General features: G+C 36.4%; 1 protein-coding gene across 1 annotated transcript in view; it reads left to right on the top strand.

The window, feature by feature from the left end:
* The window catches only part of snd1 (staphylococcal nuclease and tudor domain containing 1), a 304,678-nt gene that overhangs the window by 71,762 nt on the left and 219,662 nt on the right, over nt 1–13,254 (top strand). The window contains exons 13-14 of the mRNA XM_088645522.1: nt 1,086–1,196; nt 5,229–5,301. Of these exons, the coding sequence (XP_088501648.1) occupies nt 1,086–1,196; nt 5,229–5,301 (184 nt within the window). The remainder of the gene's footprint in view (nt 1–1,085; nt 1,197–5,228; nt 5,302–13,254) is intronic.

Raw genomic sequence — 13,254 nt, 5'->3', positions numbered from 1 at the left:
AATTTAAAATGCAGTGCTCAGTTTCTTAATGCAGTGAATGCTGCTATTGACAGGGCCTCACTGCAGCGAACAAAACCTTACTGAACACCTCATTGCTTCCTATGTTTTTGCTTTTCATTTTTGCACTTTGAACTGAATTTCTAAGACGTTTTAAGTAGTGGATAGTTAAAGAGGTAAATAAAAGTAACAGTAATCTGACCTTTGAGGGCTGGATTTGCTAGTATACATAAAAAAAATCAAATACGAATTCCTGAATGCAGCACTGTATTTTGCAGCATGTCCTGGGAGCTGTTCTAGAAAATTAAGGAATTTAATTTGTGCGTTACTCAGCATGGCTAATATTCAGGGCTTTGTTTCCTAAATTAGAATTGCTTAAGTGTTTTCTTCATTACTTTTCGGTTTCATTTTTTTCCCCCCACAGAAATAAGACATTTTATCCTAACTGCAGGTGAAGACTTTCAGTTTAAAGTTAGTTTTATTCAGTATGTAGTGGAATATAAAATCCATTTTTTACTTGACCATTGGCTAAACCAGAACCTAAGACAGCGGAGACTGGATGGTTAAACACTGTTCCCCGAGCTGTGGGGGCATCACACAATGAATGTGGAATTGCATCCATGGAGTGAAAATAAGGACTGTTGTAAAATAACTAGTATTGAGGTGGTGGTTGTCTGCTTGGTTTTTTAGTTTCAACTTTTTTTGTTGGAACGTAAAATTCAATCACACTCAATGACTGTGAAAATATGATTCTTGGAGAAGAGCACCTTTTTCCCCCCTTTCTGTTGTGCCATGATTGAGGCTACAGTATGTGATCGTAAAGTTGATAACCCTGTTCCAATAGACCCACTGAGCAAGTAATGGGTTATGAGGCTTGTACTTGTTGGCATTGTTCTCATCTGCTATTATAAAACAGTCATTGGAATTCCCGGTTGTGACCATATGATAGAGCTGGGATGTCCCAGGCTATATAATATATGTAAATTTATATGCTATAAAGACCAAAACTGCCAGAACCACCAATTTTGGGTGGTGTCGAGATTTTTTTTTGTCTTGTGCTCCATTGTTTTTATCTGCTTTATTTGCAGTAACATTGCAGAGGCTCTTGTTAGTAAAGGACTGGCTACAGTGATCCGCTATCGTCAAGATGATGATCAGAGGTCATCGCACTACGATGAACTGCTTGCTGCAGAGGCAAGGTAAGAACCTATACTGCCTTGACAGAAAATTGAACTCATTGCGCTGCCACAGATGACAGAAACTGCTTGTGTGAAATGAAACGGCTTTCTTCTGGGTTTAAATCTGGACTGAATTGCGGTAGTGCTGGATCCATCAACAACCAGCTTATTTTGTGTGTTGTTAATTAACAGATTTCCTTAATGCCACTGTACTTTTTCTTTTTAAGAGACTGATATAAACTTAAGATTTAAAGTACTGTATAAAAGTTTCACCAAGATGCTGTGGGATAGAATGGTGTTGTTCATTCTGTTAAATCATTTGATTCATTGATCTTTCAAGATCAATGAATTGTGATACTGTACATACGTTCCCTGTATTTTATACATTTCCTTTCCCCAGATCTCAGTTTTTTTAATATAAGACATTTTACTGTTACAGTTATGTACATTCATGTATAGGACAGAGTATAACAAGCTGTTGCATTTCTAATTTAAAAAAATCCACTTTTCAGCTGACTTTTTTGGGGTGATTGTTAACTATGTAAATTAACAAGTAGTGTAGATTTTTGATACTACTGTAGATCTTTACAGTTTCTGTAATAATTCTTCCCCACAACTTTAATGCTGTCTCCACATGTTATGATGACCCTGTGCAAACTGGCGGATTTCTTTGTCTCAAATCTCGCATTCTCACACCACCCTTATGTGGGAATGCAAATTAAATTAGAGGTTCATAGTTAAGCACTGTTAATGATATTGATATGAAACTTTTACATGTTTCAGCAATGTTAGCTGTAATATATGCTTGATAAGATAATTATTTCTAAACTAAGTAACAGTCTCTCTGAAGATGTTCATTGTGAATTCTTAACACTTTGTATCGCTAAGTCAACTAGTTGCAAGCTTTATATTAAGGTTTGTGCTAGATGTATTTTAAAAATCAGATATTTTGGAATCCTTTTTTTGTGCACAATGCACAAGGTTGGGCTTTTAATCAAAGTACTATGATCAATATGAAGTGCTGAATGTTTGGGGCTGATGCATATTGCTGTACTGTCAAATCCCTAATTATTATTTGCTTGTTTCAATATAATTGTTTGGGGCTGGGATATGCCTGTAGTAAATGTTAAGACTCTTGTCTTCTTTTTGCACCTCTGCTCCCTGAGTGGGAATTTCCAAAGGGTGAAGAGAAGTGTTTGTACAGGCAAAAGTGATGTGCACATGCATGAAAGACAAAAGGTTCCCTGCTTTTAATCACGTCACCATGATACTATTTCTCATAGAGGTCACGTGCCCTGAGTGTTGCAGCGAGAGGGCACTCAGCTTGACTGTACAAGCACTGTCTGACAGGATAAATCTGCGATTGGTCCAGAACTGGTTCACTACATGACAAGATCATCAGATTCAGTGAGCTAACGAAGGGAACCCTTGACCATGGGTGATGACAGAATTGGGCACCAAGGAAAATCCATAAACCGAATCACAAGCCCATCAGGCTTCTCTACAGTTGTAGCCTGATGTCTCCAGCTGGCATGACTGCTGATTTTGCATAGACATTGACTATAACCTCCTGGGTAATTAGCAAAATGTTATTAATCCTGCTTCTCTATTTCTTGAAAAGTAGAGAGCTGGAGCATACAGAAGCAACCATGAAAGGTTTTCTGAAGTCTGTAAAAACATCATTGCTTTAATGGTGGTATTGTAATGGTGTTAAGGGCCTTTTGATAGCGGTTTCAGTAGAAGGCTTCTTGTAAATGATCTCACTGCACAATATAACGCATTATGAAGTCCACATTCCAGTTTTATGGTTCAAAACATTAGTGTATAGGTCTTACGCAGGTTTTGACGAAGAATGCTTCGTTTTCTAACTTTTAAGTTGCAAAATAGATCTTGAAAGTACTTGAAAATTGAAGTTTTATTGAAGTTGTTTGAAAGTAATTGAATTTGTGATTATGTGTAACAATCTGTTGAAGGTTTTTGGAAATTATAACTTCTTTAACTCATTCCCTGCTTGCTGGTGAATTTTCCACCTATCATTAGCAATGATTCTGTAGATTAATGCAATTAACTGCTTTCCTAGGTCTTAGTACTAGACCTTCTGCTATTCAGTGTTTACATGTTTCTTGTTGGTCAGAAATTAGTCTGAATTAATATTTCTATGAAGGTAGCTGTTTTGGTTCTTATTCTTATTATTCTTATTGCTTTTTGGGTATATATCCTGGGTATATTTGGGTATATATATACAGGGTTATATTAAATCATTTTTTGTATACCTTAATTGTGCGTTAATTTGTTATTATTGGATTATTGGCTCATTATTATTTCCCTCAGATTGATTTAATACAATCAATGTTGTAACCAGTACCGTCAACTAATAAGGTGTTTTGATCAGAAATGAAGAATGGGAGTAATATTGCCAGACTGTCCTTTGTTTGTGACTGGACTGAAAAATGTGAACCCATTCATGTATTTTTAAGTGATATTGGATTTGCCTGCCTTCATTTCCTGTGACTCTTGAACTTTGTCAAATGTCCCGAATGCTAAAATGTTGTCGTAGCCAAAACATAGCTAAGGAAACCAATCTTTATTTCATCTTTTGAATCAAGTATAGAATTTAATTTTGTGTTGTAGTGTGAATATTGAATGTTAGCTTTCCAAGCAGAAAAGCACAGGATCTGTGAAGGCAGTCAGGCACCTCTGTTAACCCAAAATTCTCTTTAAATATAGCAAGGACATTTAAATGTTAAATTTCATTATATAGTGATTTTATTTTTTCAAAGATGTGCATGGCATTCTTCGCAAATGTAAGATAAAGGTCTCTGTAATCCAATACACAGTACCTTTTAATATATAATGCATTTTTCCACTTTAATGAAAAACAATTTTCTTCCTACACTTCTTGCTAATGAGTTTAAAAAATATTGTTCATGATCTGAGTAATGTTTCTGCTATAAAGTGTGCAATAGATATTATCACTGCTTACCCTTCAGATGTCATATGCATGTAATAAGACCCTGGGGGCAGTCTAAATTTCACAGTGATTGGACAGGGCAAAATGCAGATTGCCTCATTAATTTGTAAAAATGTAGGGCAAGCATGCAAGTCAGCCATTGGGTCGAACTATGTTATGTGGCTTGTCATTGTGTTATTGATTGTTTGAGAATGCTGCATTATAAAAGTGTAAGTGGGTAATAGTCTCTATGTAGAATGAGGCCATGTAAATGTCTCTGTAATTCTAACATAATGACAGCTGGATGAGTACCTCTCAACAATTTTCATTAGTCAGACCAACTGACTCTTGTGTTAATCAGGTCGACTTACTTTGTTAAATAGCCTGCTTACGTTTTCGGAGACTTCTAACGATTTATTTTAATCTTTTAGTAAACTTATTTTTGCATATGTGATGAGGCTGTGTCTCTGGGGGGGGGGAGCTTGTCACAGAAGAGTCCAGGTTAATATGAAGCAGACAGACCATAGAAAGCTGACATTTTCCTGAATCTGATGTAAATGGTTTTGAATTTGTCCACGTGATACATCAGTTAAACTTTATTTTTCTTGGCTTAAAGTATTAGGTTTGGCTTCAATATTAAGGGGGCATTCTGATATGTTTTTAAGTGTTTGAAGTTTTATAAGCCTGGGCTTTAATTACACTTCTGGAAACAGGCTCATCAGATGTACTGATGTACTAGTTGATGTAATATTGCTTATCTTGCATAAATTAATGGGTTGCATACTGTCCTAAATATTCTTTAATATGAATAGTGATATGAACATATTTGTGAAGACACCTTGATTAACTGCTCTTTGCCACAGGCCTCTATTGCAGTTGGGATGTGTTCCTTGTTAATAACAGATTAACATCTTAAACCCGGATCCTGTTTTTTCTTCATGGCATGATTCGCAGATAACCTGGTATCACTTAGCATTATACGGCATTATGCAAATGTTTTGAACTTTTGCCTACACATCCTCTAATACCCATTGTCCTTTTTGTTTGGTCAAAGTGAATATTGAAAAACTGGTATGATGAACGCGTTTCCTTTCCTTTTTTAGAGCCATTAAGAATGGGAAAGGTTTGCACAGCAAAAAGGAGGTTCCAATCCACCGTGTTGCAGATATTTCTGGGGTAAGGTTCAAATTTCTTTTAGGTACCATTTACAAGCTTAGATTGTCTGCTTAGATTAGGCCTCTGTACATCATGATTTTGGCCTGTGAACATTTCCCTGATATCAGCCCTTTTGAGTATGTCTGATGCTTCTAGAGGAAACCACGCCTCCTAGTCATGCTTTCTGTACTGCAATAATTCTTAGAAAGGTGCTCCCATTTTTCTGATTTGTAATTTGTAAATTTGCGTGTTGGGTGGAGGGACTTAAATCGGGAAAGAGAACAAAAGTGAACTTGCTCTGCCAAAACTTTTTATTAAACAATGAAAACATTTACAACTACAGTATATTCAATACAAAGTAAAATTTTCAGCTTTCATCTTTCATTTTTTTACATAATGAACTATTCACATTATGCTGGCATGGATGGGAGATTACAACAAAAAATGCAATCGGCAAAAACACAACAAATAGCCAAAAATCTAGACAACACAGTTTCATCCTCTTTCACAGAACACATTTGGGTCTCAATGGGGCCACAAACCCAATCCAGGCATGCCAGCATTTGAGAAAAGGTGATCTTTTCCATTATATAAATCTCCTTCACAACATTGATCTGTTGTTCCAGTGTTGGGGGATCTTTAGTATACCAGCATTTTCTCATGATAGTTTTCTTATTAACATCTAAAATAATTCCTAGTATATACAATATCTATCGTTTAGTTCCATGTTGTCAAAAATAAAATTACCCAAATACAGAACAGAGGATTTAAGTGGTATGTCTATGCTTGCTATATTATTAAACGCAAAATATACTGTATGAATTTCCAATATTATTGTATTTTTGGACATGACCAGAATATTTGTGAATGAGTTGCTATTCGTTCTCCACGTGACCTCCAAGATTGTGAACTGCTTCCTTTATGTTTTGCTTGAATTTTGGGAGGAGTCATGTTTTTTCCCCAACAGAAATTTCTCCGAACTTGTGAACTGGTGGGGCTTTTATCATTTTCTTTTTCCCACTTTAATGTGTTCTGTTGAACCTTTTTTTCATACCTTCAATGTTATTATATAGTGTCTCTGCTGGTACGAAGCTATAAAATATAGAGCATAATAAACTCCTTCAACATGTGGTTGTTTTCCCCAACTATGTAACCAAAACTTTATTTTTCAGATTAATACCAATTGTGGACTTAATGATAATGAACCTATACACAGATAGTCTAAACCTTGTATACTTGATTTCAGTCAACAGCAGCAGGATTTAAGCTTACTGGACTTTACTGATTTCTGGCCTTGAAACAACTGAAGTGTTATGGAATGATCTTCAGAGTGGGGTGATAAAAGAGCCAACCTAAAGCTGTTCTAAAGATTCTTAGTATCTTAGATACTAAAGCTCTCTGACAATATGACAACTATATGTGCATGAGGAAATGTTTAATTAAAGTGCTTACAATGGATATGTAACATATCTTCTGACAGTTTCTTATTACGTAAATTGTTCATCTTATTAGATAAATTGTTCAACATATCTATACTCGTGACTGTAACAGTTTGTATGGAGAATGCGAGTTGAGCAGTATGTGTGGTAATTGTTGTCACCCAAGAAAACGAGCACTAATGTTGAACTAGCACTGCTCTGTCTCACCAATTTGAAATCAGTATATTCTTAACATTGCAGTGCTGTCCTTGCAACACAGTGGCTATATCTGTTAAAAATAGTCACCCATGTATTTATATAAATCTCCTGCGATCTTTGAGAGTCGGGTATGAAGTTTTATCTAGCCTCTGATTTAAATGCAAACGGCAAAATGTGAATACAATTTTGAAATGACCAAACATTGAATAAAGCACTCAAGTTATAGAAAAGTGATGCTCAAGTATTAAAATCTTCTTTACTCAGTAATGAGAATCTCAAGAAAATTAAAAATAGAATTGATGAAACCTGGAAAGAGGATTTCTACATGAATTTCTTGCTAATGTTGTGTTTAATTTTTTACAGTGGAAAAAACATAACTCCAGAAATCTTCCATTAAAATAAACTGCTTTGTTTTATACATAAATCTATTTTATGATTTCTGAAAGTGATTTTTTGTAAAAAAAAAACAATCCATACAATGCATTAAGTACATGAATTATTTTATGAAAATAAAATTGTTCTGCAATTATATTAATATCTGCAAGTATGTCTTCTGCAATTTTTATTATGGTTGATATATCAAATATTAATCATGGTAGGGCTGCGTACCAAAATGATTATTAGCAGTGTTATTATCAGGGTGAAAGCTAGGCTTGAATGTAAAGTGTGAAATTGACATTTTAACACACTATTATATTCTCTCATTTTAACACTTCAGTTTTATTTATTCATGTTTTTGAGGGAGCCTTTCTTTTTTTAATATACAGCAGCTTTACCACCTTATAGCCTGATCTTGTCTGATCTCAGAACGAAAGCAAGGCTGGGCCTGGTCGGTACTGCAATTGGACGCCTGAGTTAAAATCAGATTTCTGATGTGAGTGATGTTGGAGGTCTAGTAGGGTCACTCTTCCATCTGGGCCAGAATTTCCAAGCCAGTGCTAAAGTATGGTGACAAGGGGTCATTAAAGATCCCATGGCACTATTTGGATGTCCTGGAAAACTTCCATTGTGGGCCTGTCTATCTGCTGTCCCTATGTTAAGTCAGCTGGTAGTTTCTTTCTTCTCCACTCAATCTTCTGTGTAATGAGAATGCTTATGCATAATTACCACTGAGCATCACCTGATTAGGTCGGCATTTCAGTGGTGGATGAAGTTGATGTTCACCTATATATAAGATGCTTTAGTACATTTCGGATGAAAAACACTATACGAATTAAATCAATCATTTATAGTATTTAGTGGATACCATCTTTTCCAATATAAAGAGTTCATAAACTTTCTCAGCACCTTAGGATTTTTCAAAAAATTAATACCTAAAATGTTTTTACGTCTTAATAATTGATAGTCAGCCTAATGGCACACAAAGGGTACTCTGTCCACATTTATTCTCAAAAGATGCAACATTCACTATCCCATAGAATCAGTCATTTGCAACACTGACTGCAACTAAATGTTTCCTGTACCTGTTAATTAGACTTTCAAATTGGTTTTGAGGAATTGTGGCCCATTCTTCCTTACAGAACTCCTTTGAGGGCTGCCTTTCCTGCCACAACATTTCAATGGGGTTTCAGTCTTGACTTTGACTAGGCCAGTGTAAAAACTTAGTTTCTTATTCTGCAATCATGTCCCGCTATAGGACATACTTTTGGTTCTGGTTGTCAATGTCCAGGTCCTGAGACAGCAAAGTGGACCCTCAGTGCCGTATTCTAATTGTACATTGTCCAGTGACTCATTTCAGTGATGTTTATTTTTGATTAAAACGTTTTTGTCACTTATCAGTTTTGGCTATTAGACATATGTATATGTGGGCACGTTGATATGCTGGAGCTTCGTCCAGTTATTTAGACCGATTTAAAATAAGTCCTTTCCCCAGACCGACCAATCAGATCTGTGGTCTGTGTTGCCTGTATGTAACCTGTAACCTTCAGTATGTTGGATATGACATAGTAGGAGTGCCATTCAGTTTCAGACTATTTTTGTATTTAAATCTGTATTTTAAGCCAGTTTCCTATTGGGTCTTATTTAGTTCTCAATATGAAATACATTAGCTTCTTTCAGTTTCTAGCACATCACTGAACATGGATATTATATAGTTTTCTCCTTATTTCAAATCATGATATTTACGGTGTACTGCATCAGTTCTATAAAATTTTAAAGCCTTATTGTTTATGAAAAATTTATTCAGATTCTCTAGTCAAGTATCTCTCTTATTCTTAAAATAAGACCAAACTTTCTTGTTCTATTATACTGTTTGTCACTAGAATAATTGAAACATACAGTATTCTCAGACAGTATATTGAAGATGTAATAGATTTGTGTAAGGGAAGGTGGACCATATTTGTCTGAAACTTTGAGGAGTATAAATTACCTGTCCTGTTTTCTTGTCTGCTTGTATTGATTCTTTTTTGTTGTAGCAGGAACTAACCTCCAGGGTACATGTAGGATGGATAATTTGGAAATTCTAACCATACTTAATTGAATCATTTGAGAAATGGAAAAATGGACAGACACTTTGGATATCACTAAGCATGACATCAGAAAAATCAGCATTATGCCTTCGCTTTTATCCTGTCCTAATCTATGAATGCTGCTGTCAGACAATTTTACCCCATCACAAACTCTCTTGGCATTTCTCATATTTGTCTTGTCATTTCAGATTTTTGGGCTGGAGCACTTAGAAATATGATGATCATTTCATAACATTCTTTTGTTTTATCTCATTGAAGTGCTGAAAGCACAGTATGTGGCTGTGGTCCCCTCCACTTTCACTGACCTTTGCCACTGTACTTGGATTGCATCATCCTGCTGTATTCCCATATACTCTTGACACTTTTTTCTAAAAGCCGTTTGTAGTTAAAGTTTAAAAATTTGATTCATACTTTTATCTAAAGCGACTTAACATTTTTACACATTTTATAAAGTTGTACATTTTACCAAAGCAATCTTGAGTGAAGTACTTTAATCAAGGGTACAATAACAGTGCCCCAGATAAGATTTGAACCTACAGCCTTCCAGCTATGGGTCCAAATCCCTTATCACTATTAGTCAATCTATTAGTCTATAATGAAATGAGTAACATAACACTGTTAGTCACTCCTTGTAATGCTTGAATTTATAATTCAATTTTGCTGACCTTGTTAAGATCAGCATTTTAGTCATGAACATTATTGTAGTAATTTAATCAATATTAAACCCTTGCATATCTGCTAATTTGTAATTTATTTGGAATTATTGTGGTTACCTAATGATTACTGCCTTTGTCCTTTTCTTTTTACTAAAAAAGGAAGTGTAATTCAGATTGTGCTGCAGATGAGGCTGTTAGCTCACAGATCTGGCAGTTCGTTCTCTGAAGTATGCATGTGAAGAAAATGTCCCCTGCTTTTGTTATGCAGTTGCAAGTGCACCATTTTGTAAAGCATCCTTTTACAAATATTTAAGATTGCAACTGTACACTCAGCATCTCATTCATAATCAAATCTTTATTCACCAGAATGACTTGCATCCTTCCTAAGTGGAAAATCAAATTTTGAATTTTGGAAATCTAGCAAGGTTGCCCTTTTAGTGCTTTTAAGTGAATGATGCAGCAAGCCTACTATCATTGAGTTTTGTTAACTAGAGCATCCTCTGTGTATTAAATCCACAAACATATTACAGACTTACCTCACATGTGCCACTTTAGAAATCTCTCTCTGGGGTTCTGTAACACTCTTAACTAAAACATTCTTCTCACTCCTGGAAGTCAGAAGGATAAGTGACTGAAATGCATGCTAAGGGAATTGCTCATTCTTCCCATGGGGGAGCCCAGACACTTCAGACAGAGCACTGTGCTGTTAAGTCTACTTTAAATAACTGTTAAGTAAAATTTCTTATTTTTGTGGTTTTATTTAATTAACATTGAATGGATTTCTTGAAATACTTTTAAGAGCATTTTAGCTGTTGCTTGTAGAAGATATGGTGTGGTTGATCAAATGATAACATTATGCAGAGAAGCAAAAGAAACTGTAAGGGATCACTGAATTTTTTTGTAGTAGGGTGTCTTAATATTTTATTGAACATCAATGATATAGTAAATTCATTATGCTGGTTAACTTAGATCATGAACAGAGGGTGTATCGTGAATGTTGCTGGCTGGTTGCATGTTTGGCCACTGTTAGAACTAGTTTGCAGGAGTTTGCAACATTCCCCCCATGGAGACTGGCTAGGCAAGAGTGTCTTGGAACCTCCTTTCAAATGAATATTTCCTTACACTTATATAGCCCTTTTCTGGACACTCCACTTAATGCTCTTTACAAGTAATGGAGACTCCCCTCCACCACCACCAGTGTGCAGCCCCCACCTGGATGATGTGATGGCCATAGCGCACCAGTATGCTCACCTCACACCAGCCAGTTCACAGATGGGGATTAATATTAGGCCATGACTGGTAAAGGCCAACAGGAACTTTGGCCAGGACACTGGGGTGAAACCCCTATTCTTTACAAGAAACACCCTGGGGTTTTTAATGACCACAGAGTCAGGACCTGGGTTTTATGTCTCATCTGAATCCGAAGGACGGCACCTTTTCACACTATAGTTTCCCACTACTGGCCCCACTAACACCACTTCCAGCAGCAGCCTTAGTTTTTCCCAGGAGTCTCTCATCCAGGTCCTGACCAGGGTCACACCTGCTTAGCTTCAGTGAGTTGTCAGTTGCGAGCTGCAGGGTGATATGGTTGCTGGCTCACTCATCCTTGTGCTGCTCATTTAAAAACGTCCTTCTTGTGAGACGAGGATGAGGCCTTTATAGGGTACTCCCTACTCTTCACACCTGAGCCCCACTGAACATTTGTCACATGAACCTAAATGATGTCAGGCACCTAAAGCTCCGAGACTAGTAAACAGACGCTCCAAGAGGAATGAAACAGAATCTATGAAGACAGTATTATACTATTCCTGATCATTATCTGCATTTATTACAGTTGTAATTGACTTTTCTATTGATGCTTGCAATTCCATCATTCTTGCGATTTTTAATCTGCTTTGTTTTATCGATCTATCAAAAATGAATTTAACCTGTGTTTTCTGAAAATGTTTGCTTCGGAATACTTTAAAAACATTTGAATCATTACCCTCCTGTCCTCTTAGTAGCATTTTTTATTATTGACTTGAAGTCTCAATTCAAATGCAACATTACTGGCGTTGAACTTGTTAACAGTCACCAAAGATCAGCGAGCAGTCTCTAATCCAGTTGACTTCTCTGTGCCTCTTTTTAAGCTTTTGACACTTATCAGCTGCTATTGCCATGCTGCTGAACCCAGAAAGGTTGGAGTTAAGCTTGGCTACGTCTGCTTGGCTTCCTTGGGTATCTTCTCAATAAACATTGCTGTGAAAAGAGTAAATAATCCCTAGATGAATGAGTAATATACAGGGGGATCCACAAATCTACATAGTCTGTCAGCTGAAAGCTTTGCTTTTTCAAGCAAGTAACATAGGTCTGTTTTTATTTCCTACTCTGATTGTGCCACTTAAATGTAATTAGCTCCCTATGAGTGATGGTTGTAAACAGCCAGTAGATGTCCTGCTCTCTCAGTACTCCAAAATGAGTCTGTAAAACAGTTTTTGTAATGGTTTCCCCTGGAATTTATAGTGTTTGCATATTCCATTGACCACAGCAAAGACTTCTAGTGAAAAATACTTTGAATTTGCAAAAAGTTCAAATACACAGGTCCTTCAGGACAGTGCAGCAGCTGTAGAATATTTACACCCTACACATGCATTTATAACCCCTCAGCTTCTTGTTGAGCGTATGCAACTTTTACTGCACATTATGATTTCTAGAGGAGCATTTCATAACCAAGTGTGTGCCCCTGATCCTATACTGGGCCTCATTCATTAGTGAATGGGGGATAGATAAAAGGCCTTTTGACAAGGTAGGGGTGGTTTAGTCTGTGCCGCAGAATATGATTATGGATTAGCTGTGCTGAGGTGATGCTTACTCTTATCCCTGTTTGTAGTTGAAAATCTATATGTCCTTGATTTCTGCTCTTTGTGGTGGCACATGCTCCCACGCTAATCATGTTTGTACTCAGAAATACCATTGTCAGTGTAAACAATGAATGCTCATGTCCTTCACACGAGGGGATTGTGAATGATGCCCTTGTCCAGGGTGTAAAGGATTTATTTTTCTAAACCCATTACAAGGTAGGGGGTAATTTTTTTCCTTTCCTGTAGCCCATTGAGTGCATTTAAACAAACATTCTAAGTTCCATTGATTTAAGCCTGACAAATGTTTAAAGAAAATAACTGTAGTGGATGTGGGACATTAACCATGCACTGTACAGGGTTAATCGTAAGCATG

The sequence above is a fragment of the Lepisosteus platostomus genome, chromosome 9, assembly GCF_059453375.1.
Source record: "Lepisosteus platostomus isolate fLepPlt1 chromosome 9, fLepPlt1.hap1, whole genome shotgun sequence".
NCBI classification, from domain to species: domain Eukaryota; kingdom Metazoa; phylum Chordata; class Actinopteri; order Semionotiformes; family Lepisosteidae; genus Lepisosteus; species Lepisosteus platostomus.
Note: the sequence above shows the minus strand (reverse complement) of the source record. Positions and strands in the feature narration are given on the sequence as shown.